We start from the raw sequence: 21,113 nt of genomic DNA on the forward strand, positions 1-21,113 counted from the left end.
TTCATTAAAGTGTGCAGACTATGTGTGTGTGTGTGTGTGTGTGTGTGTGTTTGTGTGTAGTTCATCCCTTTAGAAGCCCCCATCCCGACCTCTCCCTGACCCCGCTCACCCTCTCCAACCCCGGGCCCCTGTCACTTTAAAATTTACTGCGGAGAGGAGTCTCTTCTGTCCGGGGACATGTGTAAAGACAGTCTCCCTGCTTGGAGTCCCCTCGCCTTTTTTTTTTTTTATTAAGGATGGATCATCCTTTTTTTTCTTTTTTCTTTTCTTTTCTTTTTTTGAATGAGAAACATCACACACAAGTATCCGCGCGGCGCAAAGTAGGGAGGCGATGCCTGAAATCTCCCCGCCACCCCCCACCCCGAATATCTCCGCTATCACACAGACGACACATCCCGACTGGCTGAAGAGGAGGAGGAGGAGGAGGTGGTGGAGGGGGGGGGAGGAAGAGAAAAATGAAAAGTTGAATGGCTACTAGAGGACACCTGGTTGCGTCAGGACAGGAGGGGTGACAAGAGAGGAGCGGACGAGCCGAGCGAAGCGCACCGCTGCGAGAAAAAAAAAAGTTGGGATCAAGTTGATGCACCGGAGGGGATTTCAGTTCCGACGTCTGCGGGACAGCGAGGGGAGAAGCGCGGAGTCGGCGCTGTCTGTGAGACAGTGTAGTGAGAAGGGATTTACTTTTACCGAGCGAGCCGTGTGTGAGAGACAGCACACAGACACACACACAGACAGCGAGACAAGTCGACTCGTCCCGCGGATTGGAGACCTGAAGAGACCGAAAAACAACCGCACACCGATCTTTTTTTTTTTTCTTTTAATGTGTCAAAAAATCTGGAGAAGTCGTCATTAGCAAAAAAAAAATATTTTTCTACTTTAATTTTTAATTCCCAGGGCGATTTTTTTTTTTTTTTTTTTTTTTTTTTACGGTGTCACTTTTTACTCAGTTAACCACCGCTGTTATTATCCCAAGAGGCTCAAAGTGTGGCACGCCAGTTTAAAAAAAACGAGTCACGACGGTAAGAACACGCAGACCTTTATAAATAAAAACTGCTTCACTGAGGTTTTATTTTTTTAACTTTCTTTTTTCTTACACGCAGAGAAAGAAAAATGACATCTAGGAGTTTATTCGCTCATCCATCGTGCTGACCTAAGTTTGACGTTTAAATTATTAGTTAAAAGACTGCGGTGTAGTTTACAGAATACACGACTAGGTGCTCTTTTAGCGCGGACAAAGGGCTTTTTGTAACCTAAATATTTATTCAGCAGCAGGTTACACAAAGACATAAAGACAGATTTGTGACCCTGAGAGAGAGATTCCGTTTTGCATCCCAACAATCGGCTTGTCTTCATAATTCTTATCACTCGCGGTTTCCTGCAGTTGATTTGTTCCCCAGTAAAGTTTACAGCCGCGCCATGAAAAATGTCAGAGCGCTCGCGATTCGTTCGACTGGAAATGCTGTGCGAGTATTTTGTGAACGATAAAAGTCCACCGATGATATGATTTGCATGATAATTCACTTCTATTGTGTTTGTTGCTCTTCAGCTGATTTCGCCAATGAGAGGAACAAAGCTGTCCCCCTGGTTTATTATTGTCACAGTCATTGTGTGTGTAGTTTATTATCTTTTACTGTTCTTGTTGCAGTTAAAATGAGTAACGTTTGGTTCATTTATTCGTTGCAACTACATTTAAAGAAACGAATTCAAACGTCAGCTAGATTCAGGTTAAATGCAGATAGATTTTTTTAGTGATGTATTTCATTTTGTGGCAGATTTTTACATTTCTTTTTTTTCTTTCTTTCTGTAACAAAATAATAAAGGAGCGATCCGTCCAAAGTGAAACTGAAAGAAACCTTTGCTTATTTAAACTGAATACATATAATAATTCATTTTTTTTTATTTGTTACTGAACCTACTATTTGGCTTTTTGTCTTCCTTATGTACTGACTTATTGACATCACTTAGCATCTTAAGAATATTTATGAATATGATTTCCATTTTTATTACTTAAATGGTAATGACATCATTCTTCAACAGGCCTCTGAAGCTTTAAAAAGGTCTCAGATATATAATGAAATTATTTTGGTACTGAGTGTTTTTTTCTCTTTCTTTTCATTGTTATACACAATGTTCACTTTCACTCTTATATTCAAAACAATACAAATAATAATAATATTAAAAGTGTGTGTGTGTGTGTGTGTGTGTGTGTGTGTGTGTGTGTGTGTATGTGTATGAGACCTGCTCCTAACATTTGAGTTCTTTTCTCTGTGGGAGGTATGTGGTTAGTCAGTGTTTGGACACAGTAACCTGGACTGATACTGATCAAAGTCTGATCTCTTGCTCTCTCTCTGTCTTTCATTCCTTGCAGATCTTGGATGGGTCAGGCCATGTAAAATTCTGCGTGGATGCCAGCAAACCAGATATCGGGAGCTGGCTGAAGCACATCCAGTTTGCCCCTGCAGCCAAGCAGCACAACCTGACAGCGTGCCAGATAGATGATCAGGTACGAGGAGACGGGTCACTCGCAGCCCACCTGGCAAAACAACCTCAACAAATATAAATAGGATGTGAAGGAAAGAGAGAGGGAGAAAGCATCTGCATGACTCGATTTTGAACTCCCAAATGCTGATGTGTCTTTTAAATGTCTGGCAGGATGAATCAAGCATTTAAAATGCACTCAGCCTTTTTCTGAAGCCAGAAGGCTTCCCTGTATTTTCCGACGGCTGTCCCGTCTGCGTGCTGCTGTGTTAAAAGGTGTTATTGTGATCTAAGTCAGATAGCCCGAGAGCCGCTGGCCCACCCTGCCTTTAATTTACTCACACACACGCACACACACACACACAGGTTTTATGTGACGTCGCACCATAGAGACTCCTCGCTATCTGCGTGTGTTTTCCTTCGTTAATTGTGCACTGGCTTCTGCCGTGCGAGGACCACAGGGCAGGATCAGAGGCGGCCCGCCAAGATGATAGTTCCACACACTTCCTAGTCACGCTTGCGATATAAACTCCTAGATATGCCAGGAATGTCACAGTCCTATTGCTGCTCACCTGGCTGTGCAGAGGTGCGTGCTGTATACATGGGGGCCTGTTCAGCTCAGCAAAGCCATGGCGGGGGCTCCTCCCACACAGAAACACACACACACACACATTGGGACAGGAACACAAGAGGCTAAACTTTATTTGACGCGTGTGCGCAGCATACCATCGCATGACCCGAATAAAAAACATAATCTAGCTGGCGTGTTTGTCATCACTTCTCACTGGTGGTCCATTTAAATTTCCTGCTTAACGTCGCCCATTGAAATTTCTGCAAAATCTCCATTATAGTGCTTGGTAACATGCTCTAAATACAGCACTCGCAATTAGTGGTAATTAGATACAGAAATTTCTCACAGTGGAAAAGATGCACCGAGTTTGCCTTTTCCCTGAAAAAAAAAGAAGAAGAAAAAGGTGATCGGCATCTTCCAGGAAAGATCTGGCCTGTTTGTCTGTCAGACATGTATGTCTTTGTTCTACTATCTTCCTCACAAGGAGGAGAGATAGGTGTATCACTTCTCTTAGAGGGATAGAAGGAGAAGGCTTCCAGAAGTACTTAGCCACTCTCTTTTAAAAAGACACAGAGAGACAAACAAGCAGAGGAGAGCTTTCCTGAGCTGCCCTCTGCACGAGGTGTGACTCGCTGTCAACACTGTGGTTCTGCTTGGGTGGCTGTGTAAGGCACCGACAGGTCACGGACATGGCTATGATGAGGTGATTGTTAAGTATTACACACTGTCACAACACAGCACAATGTGCTGTCTTTAAGCCTTCCGGCCAACATTGGTGTTTTTGAAAACACAGTGTAGCGTCTCACAATGCCTGTCTGTATCTGTAAAATGAATAGACTGAATAGGGTGGTCTTGCAAAGCTGCTGTCAGTTTTTGGTACTGTCTGTGCGCGAGTGTGTGTGTCTGTGTGTGTGTGTGTGCTGGTGCTCATGAGGGCTTTTTTGTGTCCCTGTGTGCACAGACGTTTATGTTCATTGACTTGCTGTGAGTGTGTCAAGTGTTTTATTGTGTCTCTGAAGTGTGTGCCCACACCTGTAAGTGTCTGTGTTTCCTACATGTATGCATGTGCGATTGTGTGTGTCTGTACCCACACGCACACTCTGCGAGGACTGTGAATTGTTCACTGCGGTTCAGATGACTCCCCATGCTCCTCATTCTGAGCTGGAAACGCTAAAACACACAGTACCTGATTCCAACAGGTTTTTACTGCCACAGAGAAGTGCTGACTCTAAACGCAGCCTGAAACCACACATTACACAGTCGCCACATAACGTGTAGCATCACCAGATTTCCACAGAAGGGCCTGACTAAGCTGCCCGGGGCTCATACATTTCTTGTTCTGTAAAGTCGTCCTTCAAAACCAAGTTTAAACAAATCGTCCTTTGCCATGCGCTCGACAGAGATGATTTGTTGTACGGCCTGATTTTAAGGCAGTGTCATACAGCGACAGCAATTTCCAGGCGTGTTGGTCGTTATTTGGGCCTGGTTCTTTTCAAGCCTCAATTTAGCCCTGCCAGCGTGAGTAAAACTGGCCTCCGTCCTCTCATTTCTGACCCAGTTCTGGTTATCATAAAACTTTATGAGCAATCTCAGGAGAACGTGGGAGCGAGAGAGGAATGAATGAGGGAGCAGAGAGAGAGAGAGAACAACGTCTGTTTATTTCGTACTAGAGGAACTGTTCGCAAGTCCACTTCCCCTTTCTTTTCTCTTTTTCTCTCTCAATTCATTTGTTACTCATCCGCCATCCTCCATCACGATAAACGTCTTTATTTTTACCCCTTTGCATGGAAAACTTGAGCAGACTGTGCAGGTAGTAATAGAGGACCTGCAAAGGAATACATTGAATATTTTTAAGTTTAAAGATATTGTGCCACTGTGTGTTCAGCTGTTGAAAATTTACAAAGCTAAAGTTAGAGAATACATGTGTTATTCTTTAATAATTATATTAGCTGGTCATTGGGCATTCTAAAAGAAATGAACAAGGACAGCCTTTATTTGGGTGACCTTTCTGTTTTACTACTTTATATATTTGACACGTCAGAGTGGAAAGCAACAGGAAAGAGCGGAGAGAAAGGCGATGGCAGGTGTCACAGTCTGTGAGTCACACTGAAATTTGTAATTAATCCAGCATGCTTCAGCTAACAGGTTTGAATTTATTTAGAAATAAGACGAGCTCTATTAAGAGAGCCAAGTATCATACATGCAGGTTCTCATTTTATTTCTAAATGAATGTGAAACTCTTTAAAGTTGGCCGGTTACATAGTTTTTTGATGTTTGAAAATTCCAACCCCAGTGTGCAAGACATCCTCGCTCGCACGCTAACGCACACGCACGGACGACACAGCCTTAGCGCCGCTTCCATAGATCCATCCACGACCAGCACGTTTTTGTTGTTAATATAATCAGGGCAATTAGCGCTTACAAACCCTCCGCTGTGCTCCTGACTCTACTGAGTCAATTGAAGGGAAAATTGATTAAAAGTGTAATTAACATCATCCAACGAGGCCCCGAAGAGCCTTTTATAAGACAGTGCAGAGGGATATGAGCGTTAATCTCATTCGCTCTATTGATTCTCACTCAGTATTGAGTGGGATGAAGTGGCTTTGGGGCATATTAGCAAAACACTGACGGCCATTCACTATGTAAATACACTGGAGGTGATTGCAGCGCAGTGAGATAAAGGTATTGGACAACATTCAGCTAAAAAGAAGAGATCAGACCGTGCAATTCCACACAATTTAATGCTTCATATGACAACTTTAGAAGATTTACAGCTTTTTTTTAAGTCACAGATGTAACTTTTTTTTTACCTGACATTGGTGCTATGCCACTAAAGAGGTACCAAAACAATTTTGCTTTTCTTCTAAGGACATTCTCCCAAAGTTGGCCCATTCTAATGTTACCAGAGCCTTGTTGGCTTCCTTACATGTTCATCCAAATTGCTGGAAGCAGCTGCACATTGTGTGCTCACACTCTTTATTGCTATCTAAGTCACGAAATGGTTTCATTTAGAAGCCAAGCGATGGTGACTGCCAAACATACTGTACATGTAGCATGACCCCGCTGGAGAGGCCACAACACATGTGGACATGTTGCTGTTATGCAACTGCTGACTAAGCACAATGTTGTGGTCGATCTTCTATATTGTAATTATGCTTTGCACTTTTTTTCCCCCCTTCTTTGCTTAAAAATAAACAGCGTTGGGGAAATGTTTGAACCGAATGCTCGTATCCGATGTTGCTTCTTTAATTTAGTGTGGCCCCGTGTTAAAGTAGCCTGAGACTTTAAGGGACTTTTTTTGTTTTTGTACTAAAACAAACAGCCAGACTGAGAGTTTACTGGGACGGGACAGCGTAGGTTTAACATACCTGTTGAATGCAGTCTGTGTGCGAGAGGGCGAGAGGAATCGGCCAACAGGGTGTGGACACAGAAAATGTGACTGTGTTTACTCTGCTAATGACTAATGGTGTCAAGGTAATAACTTATCCAATTATAGCCTCTGATCCTCGTGTGGTTTTAACCTTTGACAGGGAGAGTGTATGACAGAGAGAGGAAGATAAGCAGTGACCTAATAAAATAACGCATACAGACAAAAAAGGCAACATATCCTTTAAAAAAACATACTGAGCTCTTTGTATTGATATAAAAGAAAAGAAAATGTTGAAGAGAAGATCGGGGTGTTTTTGGATAAAACATGAACTAGGATCTCAACACTTTTTATGGTTTTCGGTGTGAACTCAAACACCCTGACTATCTTATCTCCAGAATTATCTTAAGCCACTGTTTGACTGCTGGAAAAAGAAATGTTTGCATGTGTGTGTGGAGGTGTGTGTGTGTGTGTGTGGCCATGACATGCTAAGGATGACCCCAAGAGTCAAAGACTGTGTGTCCTGTTTGGGACACACAGTGACTCGCTGCCTCTTTGTTTATGTGTGTGTGTGTGTTTTCGCTGTTTATCTGTGGCGACCCTCAGGGAAGGGGTGGAGCCGCTGGGGAGAAATCCCCCTCCTGTTCGTAATCACCCTCTTGAGTGTGCTTACACTACTCCAAGAATACATGTTCTTGTGTAAAGAGTACAGAGTGGGTCTAAACGAGAGAGGTCAGAGGTCAGATTCAGAGCCAGGAGTGCTTCTTGCTGACAGACACTTCGGTATGGCCGTTGTCTGCTGTTTGCTGCCTTTCTTTGTGGGGGTTTTTTTAATTTTTTATGAACAAATGTGAACAAATTCAACAGTGTCCATTAATTTTTATGTTCTAAGGCTATCATCCAGGGATGTCAAACTAATTTAATATCGTCAGCCTTAAGTTAGCCAGACCAGCGAAACACCCCTTTCTGTCAGTGTAAATACATTTAGCTGAATGCATAATCCCTGGCATGTGTCAATATAAGAAAAAGAAGTGGGATTTAAAAGAACATCTTAGTTTTCAACATGATAAAGGTATAAAAAAAAATTCTATACCATATATAGTCGATACTGGAAAAACCAGGAACTTCTCTCTTGTCTTTCAATTATTTATCTATAACCTATTTATTTGCTATAGTATGAATGGCAGCTGGGGAGGTTTTTATCAATAGAATCAGAGCTGTAAATCTTTTGAAAATACAATTAGAAGTTCAAATTCTGTGCACTCCTTCACTTTTTCCAAAGCTTTCCAATAGGCTGGATTGGAGTTCTTTTCCGGGGTGATTCTGGCCCTTGGGCCTTATGTTTGGCACTTTAGTCGGCGCTCTGGTGACTTTCCAAAGAGCCTTCCTGCTCAGTCTCAGTATCAGTCTCTCAGAGCGGAACCCCTACAGTCCCTCATGTCTGTTTGCGCCGATGTCTGATTGTTTCTGAATCACAATATTTTTGTGCCCTTTGAGGCTCTTTCAGAGCCCCTTTGTCTGTGCGCCCATGTGCGATCTACAAAAAGACGATCCGGATTCATGCAAATGCCTCTCTGGTACAGACAGAGGGCAGAGTAGGGTATGACAGAGATTATAGTTTTGGGACCCTCACAGTTCACTTCTCTTTATTCATACTAGATCTGCTCCCTTCGACATAGCAGGAAAAACGTTCCCCAACTTCTAACTTTAACTACTGGCCTTCCTTGTTAAATGAAGGCAAATCACAAATTTTCTCAAATACTAAAAAATAAATAAATAAATAATAAAAATGGATTCCATTTGGTGGTTATTATGTAATATGTCTCCCCTGGTCTGGATAACTGTAATGACTCCGGTTCAGCCCTGTAATGGGAGTCAGACTTCCAGGCCCTGTTGCCCTCCCACTGATTTTCTTGGCAGGTCATATTCATTTAATGCCTGAATTTAAATCATACTTTAATGCTACCACAAAACTACATCAGTTACGATGCATCAATCACTCCTCGGTTATTGACACGCAAGAGCTCTGCCTTGGTCCGGCCGACTTACTTAAGCTCCCTGTACTCCAGTGACTCAGTAGTGTCATATTTAGTATTATATCATTTGCCAAAAGTAAGAACAATGACACAAATAATTATAGTCCGAAGCATACCTCATGATCTTTATTGTGACCGAGATATTTATCTTAACTCTCTCAGGAGCCTCAGCGGCTCTTCTGTTCCCCCCAGTCAGGAATTCCCTTCATAAGCGGCGTATCTGTGACCTGCGCCTTCCCAGAAGCAACTCTCTCCACCCCCCTGTCGCATTTCTAATAAATTCCTCTATCATCATTGTCATGTTGACACAGCAAAGGAAGGTAATATGTTAAACGTCCAAAGCGTGCCAAATATAACTCCATGTGTGATTGTTTCACAAAGAAAGCCTATTGTGTGTCCAGGGGAAGCACCACAGTCCCAGGGACTCTCATCTGATTCTTAAATATGACTTGCCCCACTCAAAATACACGGCCCCATATTTAGCCGTAGCAAAGCTATTTATGTAGAAATGCTGTGCATTAAATAAAAACACCACAAACTGATCACACAGCTGGAAGTTTCTCCTATTGGGAAAATGGTCAATCAACAGAATGCTGATTGTTTTATATATATATATAGTTCGTTATGCTGGCTGTTTGTTTAATTAGCTTTCTCTCCACATAGTCGTTGCCACTTCCTGCCCACTACAAGCATTACTGTGTAGAGTATTTACAGACCAGTATATTTATTCAGCAGTTGTTTGTGTTTTCATTTTGTATTCATGAAGATGGATGCCTTACAGGATGAGTAATTACAACTTAATGACTGTGTGTGTTTTCATGTATACGTCTCTTCTGCATGTGCGGTGGTGCAATGACAATCATGTGCGTATGTGCATGCCTGTACAGTACAGCTACCTCAAGTGACCTCTGCAACGCGTGCCTCGTGCTGTTATCGACGACCTAGAAGAGACAAGTTTTTAAAAAATGACTGACGCAACATTTTTGCTATAAAACAAAGAACTGAAGCAAATTCTTTGATACGTATCTGCGGGGCTCTTTTGATTCAAGGGTTGATTAGAAAACTTCTGCTTAAGTCATAAAAATATTTTGTGTGTTACAGATATTCTACAAAGTCACCAGAGAGATTTTTCCTGGCCAGGAGCTGTTACTTTTCATGAAGGCTGAAGAGTATTCATGTGATACGATGGCTCCTGATATTCATGGTCGGCACCTCACACCCGCATGCACAGACACAAATGTTTTTGTTTTTTTCTCTCTGCTGTAAACATATCTCACAAATGGGTTTTTTTTTTTCTATGTGAATTCCCCCCTCCTGCCCCGACACCTTGCACTACGCAGAGGAGAGGCAGTACCGCTGTGAGGATTGTGACCAGCACTTTGAGTCCCGCAACCAGCTGCTGGACCACCAGAAGAAGCCGTGTGGGATGCCCCCCTCCTCCTTCCTGAACCCAGGTTTGAATTTTCATTATTATTATTATTATTATTTTAATAGCTGTGCTTTTTTTCTACCACTGTAAAAATAGAGTACTACAGAGTGTTGAGAAAGATGTGTTGCTGAACTGAAACCAAGACACTAATGATCTAAGTGCTTTGTCTCTCATCGGACCAAATGAAAATGAGATCATAGAGTAGTGCTCTGTGGAAAAGGTGAATCTGATGTACGCTTTAGCCATGAGGACAACTTTAAAACCTTCCACTTTCCAGTGAATCAAGCTTTAGTTAATTGTCTTGCTGCTTGAGCTGCTTGTATAACTTCTTATGTAATCTAGGAGGCGACAATGACCTGAAAGCCCAAGAACCTCAAGACTTGCGACCCCTCCACATGTCCCAAGGACTACACGAATGTAAAGAGTGTGACCAGGTCTTCCCTGATATCCAGAGGTAACTGGATGGACACATTTCATCCCATAATTTATTCAAGCAAGTGCTGACAAACAGACATGTGATACCAGACAAATCCTTCCATTCTCATTGTCTTTTTTTCTTTTCTCTTTTCTGCAGCCTGGAGGCCCACAGCTTGTCCCACAGTGAGGAGAGAGAATATAAGTGTGACCAGTGTCCCAAGGCTTTCAACTGGAAATCGAACCTGATCCGACATCAGATGTCGCACGATAGTGGCAAGCACTACGAATGTGAAAACTGCTCAAAGGTAAAGTGATGACTGTTGAAGGGAACATTTCATGATTTGGGATGCAGATATTTGTGCACATGTGTCCCCTCTGCACATTTTTTAGAAGCAGATAGTAACCCTCCCGTGTGTCTGTGTGGTTCCTCCCCCCAGCAGGTGTTCACAGACCCCAGTAACCTCCAAAGGCACATTCGCTCGCAGCACGTCGGGGCGCGTGCTCATGCCTGTTCTGAGTGTGGCAAGACGTTTGCAACGTCTTCAGGCCTCAAACAGCATAAGCACATCCACAGCAGTGTCAAGCCCTTCATGTGTAAGTCACTAAGACCCTACCTATGTAAGTCTACTCAGTACATTATAAGAATAACAGTAATGACATGCTTTGGCTTGCCTTCTAATGTGTTTTTTGGGGAAAAACAATCACTTCATCCTTCTGCAGGTCTTTTTCTCCAGAACTAATCTTGTAATGTTCTACAGGGTTTACACGTGATAATATACTGCAGTGAAGCAAAGACGTTTCTTTAGAAAGGCCCATGCAGTCTGTTTTCTGCACCAAGCCTCGCACACTGCTGACATTATAATAACAGCATTTTAACGAGCATGTAATTCAGTTTGAATCGTTGAATCTTTGTCTAACCTTGATTTTGCTTGTAACTGTGATTTAATCTAATGTTTTGTTGACATACATCTCGCCGGCTTTTTTTCTTGTGTCTCGGTTTCTTTATTTCTTGAGCTCGTACTTTCTTTTTTCTTATTTTTTGGATCCTCACTAACTCCTGCAGGATCCAAACACCTTTGACCTTTCACACTTTCACCACCTCACACAAGAGATCTGATCTCCATATCCCCTGAAGCATTATGACCTCCACCCTCTGCCCCTTTCCTCTTTCCCCCGTTTTATCTTTTATTGGGTTTTTTTTTTTTCAAGTGGGCTCATACAAATCTGTGCACATTAAATACATACTATCTTTCTCTTTTGCCATGAAAACACACAGACAAACACATATAAATAAATATCCATATGCTGAGGCAGGAGTGACGGCATCTCCAGTGAAGACTTCAGATTTCCCTATCTGGTCTTTTGCCTCCAGAACACGCACCATTCCTCACAAATAGCAACCACATGTACAGCCCCTCTTCCCTGCGCTTCCTCTGAATTGGAGTCCATTTGCTATAATCAGCAGAAAGTATGCAGGTTTAAAAACAACTAATAGCTGTCTAAAAAAAAGAGAGAGAGACAAAGCAGCCTCCGACATGATGGCTGCCTGGGAGAAATCATGTGTGAAGTGCCTTTTTGTGCGAGTGCTCTTGTAGGGTTTGTATGCATGTGCTTGTGTGTACATACTAGTATGTTTGATTTAGTGCACGCAGTGTGTCGAGGATGTGCGCATACAAGCTTTTGTATGAACGGGAAGCACCCAGAGGTGCTGGGTTGTTAATTCCCACACTCAAGTGAACATTATTTATCTGCTGCACTTTTCACAGGAGCATTTTCATAATGTTTTGTTTTTCAATTTATTATTAGCTGAAGAATACACACATGTGGTGAATCCTGCCCCACACTCTGAGTGTGATGCGTATGTTCTCAGGCTGTAAATGTCACAAGAACTAAACTGAATCAAAGGGATTTTTTCTTCCAGTCTGCTCAGGCTGTGTGGGCGTGCGTAAAAAAAATATAGACACATGGAGAGATCATTAATAACTCTTGTTCCTTCTTTTTTTGGCTAAAATTTTCACATTGTAGAAGCTTAATTGGACTAATTTCAAGCAAATTTAAAAGACAAATTCTTTAGTGTTTTTTTAAACAGTTTAAAATGGCCTAACACACCCGTGGTGGTGATTAGGTAACGCTTAGAGAAACTGAGAAACTGCTGTTTAATGTCACGGTGCTAGACGTCAGCTTCATTGGTTAAATTGACTGAAAGGTCTGGGCTCGTGGATTTTTTTTTCTTCTCCTTCTTCTTCCTCTGCTGCTGCTTCTTCTTCTTCTTCTGCATTACCCTGGCTGTGTCCAAAAAAGCCACAAATACCCTTATTTTAATTTATTTTTCTGGTTCCTAAAAATTCACCTTTTTTTTCTTTTTTTTTAAATATAAGATTACATTCACTCCTGGGTTGAACTTTCCCATTTGGAGTTCCTCTGGGATGTTTATTCAAATGTGCTTCCAAAATGCTTTTTTTTTTTTCCTGTTCTCCCTCTCCATCTCCTTGAATTGCCTCTTGTGCACCTTGAGGCTGGAAAGCATCCAAAGTATGCAGAAGTGAAACCACAGTGTGAGCCTAACCACTTCCTTATCCTCGTTTTGAAGATCTAATAACAATATGAGCTAAATCAATCATCCAGAAATCCTTCTTACTGCTTTCCTAAAAGTGTAGGGGGAACACAAGCTGCAATCCACAAAATCCATAGTGCGGGAGGGGTGTGACAAAGAGGGACATCTCCTCTTTTTGACAACTGCATGACAGAAGTTCAGAGACAGAAAACTGAAAAGCACAACCAAAATAGCATATGATGGGCTACTATTCCCACTATTAAATCATCCATTTACAATAGAAATAGCTGACAGATTAATAATGACCAACAGATACCATCAGATGGTGGATTTTTTGTCTCGGGATTGGGTGTTGTCACTGTACGTCTCCGGAGACAGACAGACAGACTGACAGGCAGGCATAGAGAGTGTGGCTGTTGACTGTGGGAAGGTCAGTAAGCGCAGGATGACAGGGCCAACTATGGGGACAAGGTGAGGGGGCTGAGGGGGTGACTAGAGAGGCCCAGAGAGGGGGGGGAGGGAAGAGAAGCAGCAGAGGACGTGAGACCTGTCCCTGGGAACTGGACTGCAGGATAGGATTCATTCAACTCCACTTCCTTCTCAAACTTAAAATAGAGCCATTGTACTGAATGAGGCTGAGAATGTGTGTGTGTGCGTTTGTGTGTGTATCTTTATGCCTGTGTGTGTCTGTGTGTGTGATTACAATTTCTTTGCGGTGTGTGTGGATATTTTGTGAATGTGACTGCATGTACACATGTGTGTCTCTGTGTGATTGTTTATGGACTCCCTGGGAGCGTCCCTGGAAGGACAATGGGGCTGGAGATGCCTGGGAATTTGGTTTGATGTGCAGCTGATGAGTGGCAGCGAATGACTCACACCATCAACCAAATAGATTCTCTGACAATTCCAGGATCTGGACACACCTCTTCTTTTCTGTTCTGCTGGAACATTGTCAGAGTATTGATGGGAACACAAGTGTATCACTCATGCTGCATTTCCTCTGCCTTAGCTTCAGTCGGCCTGAAGCATAGAAATGTCTTATTAAATTATGTAATTTTGGTGTGTATGTGCATGAGGAGTTGGGAGGGGTGGAGGGGTGGGGGTTCAGTTCATGTCAGAGGCTGATGCGATCTATGCTTGTCTCTGTTTCCCTACAGGTGAAGTCTGCCACAAGTCCTACACCCAGTTCTCTAACCTTTGCCGCCACAAACGCATGCACGCTGACTGCCGCACACAGATCAAATGTAAGGACTGTGGGCAAATGTTCAGCACCACCTCTTCCCTCAACAAGCACCGGCGCTTCTGTGAAGGGAAGAACCACTTCACAGCAGGAGGGCTGTTTGCCCAGGGTATGCCACTCCCTGGGGCCCCCGGCTTGGACAAATCAGCTCTTGCAATGGGTCACAGCAGTGCAGGACTTGCTGATTATTTTGGGGCTAGCCGACATCACAGTGGACTTACGTTCCCTGCTGCCCCGGCATTTCCTTTCAGCTTCCCTGGCCTGTTCCCCTCTGGACTTTATCATCGGCCACCGCTCATTCCTGCCACAACTTCTCCTGTCAGGCAGCCAGCCCACGCACCTGTTGCTGGACCTGGAGCAGAGCTGAGCAAGAGTCCTTTGCTGCCTCCAAGCCCTGGTGCTCAGGAGTCTCAAGAACTTCTCAAAGCTCTCCGCAAAGATGGCGGCTCACCTGGAAGTCAAATGCCAGTGTCAGACAGCCAGGGCTCATCCTATACCAAGCAAAAGAACAAGCAGAGTGACCAGTCTGAAAGCAGCGACCTGGATGATGTCAGCACACCCAGTGGAAGTGATCTGGAGAGCACGTCAGGCTCCGAGCTCGAAAGCGACATGGACAGTGAGAGGGAGAGGGGGGCTGCTCGAGAAAACGGAAAAGGTCCAAAGAGGAAGGCCAGTGAAGGAGGCCCTCAAAGCCCCAGCCTGATGGGCAGCAGTGCTGCTAAAGACTTTCCAGGCCCTTCCCTCATCCCCTCCCCACTGGACGAACACACAGCTGTAACAGGAGCTGTGAATGACTCTATTAAGGCCATTGCCTCAATTGCCGAGAAGTATTTTGGCTCCACAGGGCTAGCTGGCCTGCAGGACAAGAAGGTTGGGTCTCTTCCCTATCCTTCTATGTTCCCACTGCCTTTCTTCCCAGCGTTCTCTCCTCCGGTTTACCCCTTCCCAGACAGGGACCTCAGAACTGCAGGCCTGAAGGGGGAGCCACAATCACCTGCAGATGACTCCAAGAAGGCCCAAGGGAAGTCTTCATCCGAGTCCCCATTTGACCTCACCACCAAGCGAAAGGAGGAAAAGTTAGCATCCTTTGCGTCTTCCAAACCAGAAATGGTCCAATCTATGGGTCAGGATCAGCCACTAGATTTGAGCCTTGGGGCCAGGGGCCGTGGGCGTAATCCAAGAGAGGAGGAGACAAAAAAGAATCCAAATTATGAAGAGGAGAAAGGAGTGGTGGAGATCCCAAAAGCAGACACTTCCTTACAACATGCTAGGCCCACCCCTTTCTTCATGGACCCCATCTATAGGTATTGTTATTACCAGTAACTCTCTAAGCCTTTATTTGGTTAAATAGCAGTATTTAAAAAATGTAATTACTTCTATATGCTGCAAATGTGCATACAGATTTGCAAAGTCAGTTATTTTGTAAAACTGAATATAATTCCACTGATAACCACTAAGAGCTAATAGAAATCTACTATTAGCAGGGTTGAGAAGAGGAGAATGAGCGATCCGTTTGAGACTCTGAAAGACAAGTACATGCGACCCGCTCCGGGCTTCCTTTTCCATCCACAGGTAGGTTTAAACTGTGGCATTCACGGGAATTGGGGAAATTTGGGAAAGGAGGCATACTGGGTACAACATAAAGGATTAAACTATGTATTCTTACCAGTTCAGCAGCACATTCCTACCTACTACATTTACTCTTTTAGTTATTTAAGTTTAAAGTTGATGATTTAGATGCCTATACTGCCCTAATTTATAAAGGTAGGAGTTTCATCACAGCTGTCATGGGTCTTTCCATCAAACAATGGCACAGTTCAAGCTTACAAGTCCACTCTTGGCTTCCTATGTACACAGCAGTGACAGCAACATGGAATTTAACCAACCAGTGCATATTATGATTCTTTCTACAAAGAGCCTTTATCCTTAATGGTTATCACAGGCTGACCAGACTGAATTAATGAGGATTAGCATGTGACTCTAGTTTTACCCAAGCTACTGCCTGTTAAGCCCGCTGCTGGCTCCCCGAAACAGATGTGTTTCTGAAAGAAAGGCCACTTTGTGACACATCTTCCTATAATATGTCTTTGATTACAATATAAAAAAATGATATGCTCTTAAAGCAACGGTTTCTGCCCCTGGGTTTTCTGTGCCAGTATTTCCAGCGTGAGGCTCCATTTAACGGGTATGTGTCCATGCGTGCACGCGGGTCTGTGTGTATGCATGTCGATGACATGTTGCATTGACGTTCATTTGTTCAATCTTCCCCCGCGGGTGAGAACGGTCTGTTGGAAAGTGAAAACACCACTTTCTCAGGCACATGATTTTTTTCTCTCTTTTCTGGCTGTTTCAGGTCTGGTTTTTACAGGCTGTTTCATTTGTCTGATTTATGTCCCCTGTCCAGACTGCTGCATGGGCCCAGCCTGCAGCAGCCACATGGCCGTCCCACATGCCTTAATGAGGTGTCCTATCAGTAGAAACACTAACTGAGTGCTTAGGCCATCTTTATGACTTTATGATGTCTGGACACACAAATCATTCCCGCAAATACCAGACCAGGGTAGGTCTCAGCCAGACCAGGCGATGGGCTGTTCCGCGTACTTTTGAGGAGGTTTGTTTTCAGTCACCTGAGTCACTCTTGAGCAATATATTAAAAGAGTGCTTGCAAAGCTGAGGGGGCTGGAAGTTCTTTCAACCTTTAGTGATTCAGCTTTTTATTTCCTGGCAGGAAATTTTACTGCTAGCCAATACTGGCTTAGATTACATACTGGAATTGAATTTGTAGCCTTCTATAATGAGCTTATTGAACACCAGGAAGTGTTGGAAACTATTAGAGCCTCCTATAATTCCAGCGCCATAACTCCGTAGATAGGCAGCTCATTGCTCATTCAAAGTTAATTGCACCAAGACCCATCATCCCTTCTGTACCCATATGTGTCCAATCAAAAGCTGTTGATTCATGCGCCACTTTCTGGTTCTGACTGCTTTCTCTTTTCCTTCTCTTCCGCCCCTCAGTTTCATTTGCCAGATCAGAGAACTTGGGTAAGTTCCTCTTTAACCTACAGTTTTGCCATGTGTCCGTACGTCAAGCAAACAAACCCTATCCCACAGTTAATGCACGAGCTCCAAAACAGTTTCCAACTGACATCACCCAGCATTCGCATGGCTTTGGCCTGTCACAATCACGCACTGACTCGACTGCTCAGAGACAATAAAAAGAAATTTCATATCAGTGTTTATAATGTTTAACATATTATGGTATGCGTATCCAAGCCTTTTTGATTTGTTTACATCTTTCGATCTTGACGTATCTTTACTTCTAACATGAAAGTGTTTCAGTGGGGATTTCCAACTGAGCTACACCCTTTCCATGCACCAGCCCTGAATATATGTTTGCTTATTTGGAGAATGAAGCAGACCTCTTGCAAATGGGCATGAGGGGAGGGGGGATGAGTGGAACGTGGGGTGGTGAGTGGTCTTTAGGGGTGCTGCTTTACATCACCAAGAGGGTAACAGTCTCTTTGGGACACTGGCGGGGGGAGCGGGAGGTTAGTTCCTCCCTCCAAACATCTGGTTCCCGATAAAGATCAACAAATGAGAATGCATCTCGCTAATTAGGGCCCTAACAGCATCACTGACATCTGAAGATAGCCAATCAACTGCTGGTCCCAGAGTGGTGCTACAGAAACAAGCAAGTTTACAGATGCATGCACACTGCCCAGAGGGAGGGATAGGGGGGTTTTAGTAGGGGTGTGTGTCTGTGTGTGTGTGTGTGTGGTTGAATGTACATGCGGCTTAGATCAAAATGTCGAACATTTCGCACGCAATATTTCCAAGTGAGCCTGACTCGACATCCATAAAATAATTTCAATGGCTAAAGTGTTTGAAGTGTAACATGGAGCTGACTGATGGTCACTAGTCTATTGGACTGGACGTGTGAGTCATTTGCTGTGTCCCTGCACACAAGTTATTTGGCTAGAAAAATCTCCTTTTGGAGCATTTAGTGAAAAAAAAATTTAAATTGCAGCAACGGATTTAAAGAACAGTTGTGATCAGTTTTTATTTTTTATCATGGCAAGTACTCAGTATGCAAAGAAAATATATTCCACAATAAAAAGAGACGAGTCTTAACAGAGAGTAGCCGCATGAGTAGACTGAGGTGGGATCAGAATTCCCCAGTAGATGGAGCCAAGATGGAGTAGCTTTCAGCTCTAAAAATGTCTTATCGAACAGGTTCGATACTGCCGACAGCTTTAGGGGCCTTAATGTTCCCAGGAGTTATGGCTTCTCATTGAGCAGTGCAGACAAACTGAGCATTCATTCCAGTTTCTGAAAAGAGCCCAATGAAATACATTCAAAAGAAATATGAAAGCATTTCACCTCCCTCTTGCCTATCTTTCAGCCCCTCCCCCCCCCTTCTTTTCTCACTTCCTCGCCTTCTCTTTCTCTCTTCTCTCCCACTTGGTCTCTCTTTTGCCTTTGATTCATGGCGTGTAGCACTGGCATATTCATAATCAAACAGACCTGACACTCCACATCCTCCCTCAGTGGGAACGCCGACGGCTGCGGCAGGAACTTTACACTCGGCCGTCACTCCTAATCAGCCACTCCCAACACCCGACTCCACCGCCATCCATCAGCCATCAGTCCTTCTCTCTCCGGACTCTGTTTTGCCTTTTCTTACTTTCTTGTTTGCACGCTTTTTTTCCTCCCTCTTTGTCTCTCTTTCTTCCATTCTTTTTTTTACCCCCCCTTCTCCTCTATCATCTAGTCCTTCATCATGCTTCTTCTCCAATTCTCGTGCTCTGTTTCTTTTCCCTCAGTCTCCTCGATCTTGGCGTGAAGCCTGAGAGTGACAGGGGGTGAAAGCAGGAGATGGAATGTCAAAGTTGGAGCAGGGCTCTGGTGGAGGACCCGAATCACCATTGATTTGTTGCCTTATTGAAATAAGAAAGAGAAACAGCCTGAAAATTCAATACAGGCAAAATAATGCAAATGTGTGTGTCTGCTAAAAAAAAGGAAAACTTTGTAAGGGTGTGTGTTTGTGCGTGTGCGTGTGTGTGTGTGTGAGATGGCCTGTCAGGCCCTGCGGCCTACTGAGACCCCTGCCCCTCCCTCTCCTCCTCCCTCTAGTTCTCCCTTCACTCCCCCTCCAGCCCCCCGCTCCTCCCCCATCCCGCCCCTCTCAGCACAGCGATATCATTATTACCCGTGTCTGGCCCTTGATCAGTAATGTCAACATCTTTCATATTGACGAATGTGCTGTCTGCCCGCATTGTGCACAGAATGGTTTACAGCCCAGCAGTGGACATGAATCACTCCTCTGCCACACACACACACACACACAAACACACACACACAGACAGATACACACTAAGCATGTGCAATCACATGCAACGGACATGCCTGCACACACACACAAATGCATTACAGGAACATTCCTCACTCTCTCACACAAATATATTTTCCGTTTTTTACACACACTGAAGGTAGTTAATCAACTACGACCACCATGCAGCTCATAGTTTCTCATTCATATACATACATGAGCGCACATACACACACGGATATCTCCCCGGAGAGTATCCGATGAAAGTAAAGGTTCAGCTTCATTAGCAGATTGGCCGCAGTCCTTAATCCTATGTGCGTGTGTGTGTGTGTTTATCTGCCTACTGTACATGCATGTTTGGATCAGAGCAAGCAATGGCTTAATTTAACATTCACAGTTGCACACCTGCTCGCCACTAACCATGAATGGAAGCATACTGGTTTTCATTTTTCGGGAAAGTTATGAATCAGTTTCCAGTGTTCTTGTCATGCACATACAGGAATTTGACCTTGTGATGTATGAATTATTCATGAGCGTCATAATGAGAATTCTCCTTCGGCACTTGTTTGACTTTTCAACTGTTTTTTTGCCTGTAAACAAGACTCATTACTCAAACGATGTGAGCGAATCTATATAGAAAGTAGGTTCTCCATTAAGAAAAATCCATAACTCTTTGGCTTATGTACTTAACGTAAAGAAAGTGGGATTTCTGTGCTTTTTAGGTATTGTCAGTTTTTGCATTTTTACTGCATCCGGTAATCAGAAACCAAAACACGCTGAATGTGTTGTCTCAAAATCTTGTTTATGAAAAGTCAGATTTCATTTCTTCTTAGCTGACCTGGCCCCTCACTCTGTCCTTCCTTTTTCCTGTCTCTTCAGATGACCGCAATCGAGAACATGGCAGAGAAGCTGGAAACGTTTGGCTCCTTGAAGCCAGAGTCTGGTGACCTGCTGCGCTCGGTTCCCTCCATGTTTGACTTCAGAGCTCCGCCCTCGGCGCTTCCCGACACGCTACTGCGCAAGGGAAAGGAGCGCTACACATGCAGGTAACTAAAGCCCCTGGTTTGGCTTGTATTTTTCACTTTTAAGTCAGTCATAAATTATTTTTTAATAGTTTTAGTAGTCTCTGCAGTTTTTCTTTCTTTTTCCTTGCTCAGAATCTTTTCTTGTAAATCTTGTCTGAGACTGGTGTGCGTTTTGTGGGTAGTTTTTTGTTTTTATATGGTTGTGTTTTAGTGAGAACACATTGCAGTAAGAATTCCTGTTCTTTTTTTGGAAGCATTTAAAAATTGCAAAATGTTATGTACTCCTTTATAGATACTGTGGAAAAATATTCCCTCGCTCTGCCAACCTGACACGCCACCTGAGGACTCACACAGGAGAGCAACCGTATAGGTAAGAGCATTTTTTACGGGCTCCTCATGTTTTTTTACTTTGCGATTGTATCCCTCAACCTATCCTTACTTAGCTCTAAGAGTCTGCAGGCACATAATTGTCCAGTCAAAAATCAGATTTGCACCATAGCCGATTAACACCCCATGAAAAAGAGCTGCTTTTCTCTCCTCGCACATATGAGTGAAAGCAGGGCACACACTTTCACACAGTGTACTCTCAACCACACATACAGAGAGCACAACTCATTTGTTAACAGCATGTGGATGTTTTCCCAGGGATTTCTTGTCTACAGTTAGA

General features: G+C 43.6%; 1 protein-coding gene across 14 annotated transcripts in view; it reads left to right on the forward strand.

The window, feature by feature from the left end:
- mecom (MDS1 and EVI1 complex locus) overlaps positions 1-21,113 on the forward strand; it is a 135,366-nt gene that overhangs the window by 107,291 nt on the left and 6,962 nt on the right. For 2 of the 14 annotated variants that reach the window (XM_039622879.1, XM_039622887.1), the window contains 11 exons: positions 2,369-2,503; positions 9,554-9,656; positions 9,793-9,906; positions 10,224-10,335; positions 10,456-10,603; positions 10,736-10,916; positions 14,010-15,396; positions 15,574-15,664; positions 17,108-17,134; positions 20,301-20,467; positions 20,739-20,816. In XM_039622879.1, the coding sequence (XP_039478813.1) occupies positions 2,369-2,503; positions 9,554-9,656; positions 9,793-9,906; positions 10,224-10,335; positions 10,456-10,603; positions 10,736-10,916; positions 14,010-15,396; positions 15,574-15,664; positions 17,108-17,134; positions 20,301-20,467; positions 20,739-20,816 (2,543 nt within the window). Of the gene's footprint in view, positions 1-481; positions 1,020-2,368; positions 2,504-9,553; positions 9,657-9,792; positions 9,907-10,223; positions 10,336-10,455; positions 10,604-10,735; positions 10,917-14,009; positions 15,397-15,573; positions 15,665-17,107; positions 17,135-20,300; positions 20,468-20,738; positions 20,817-21,113 lie in introns of those variants that run through there. The other 12 variants (XM_039622886.1, XM_031752651.2, XM_031752655.2 and 9 more) reach the window with 12 other exon arrangements.

Source organism: Oreochromis aureus, linkage group 14, assembly GCF_013358895.1.
Source record: "Oreochromis aureus strain Israel breed Guangdong linkage group 14, ZZ_aureus, whole genome shotgun sequence".
Taxonomy (NCBI): Eukaryota; Metazoa; Chordata; class Actinopteri; order Cichliformes; family Cichlidae; genus Oreochromis; species Oreochromis aureus.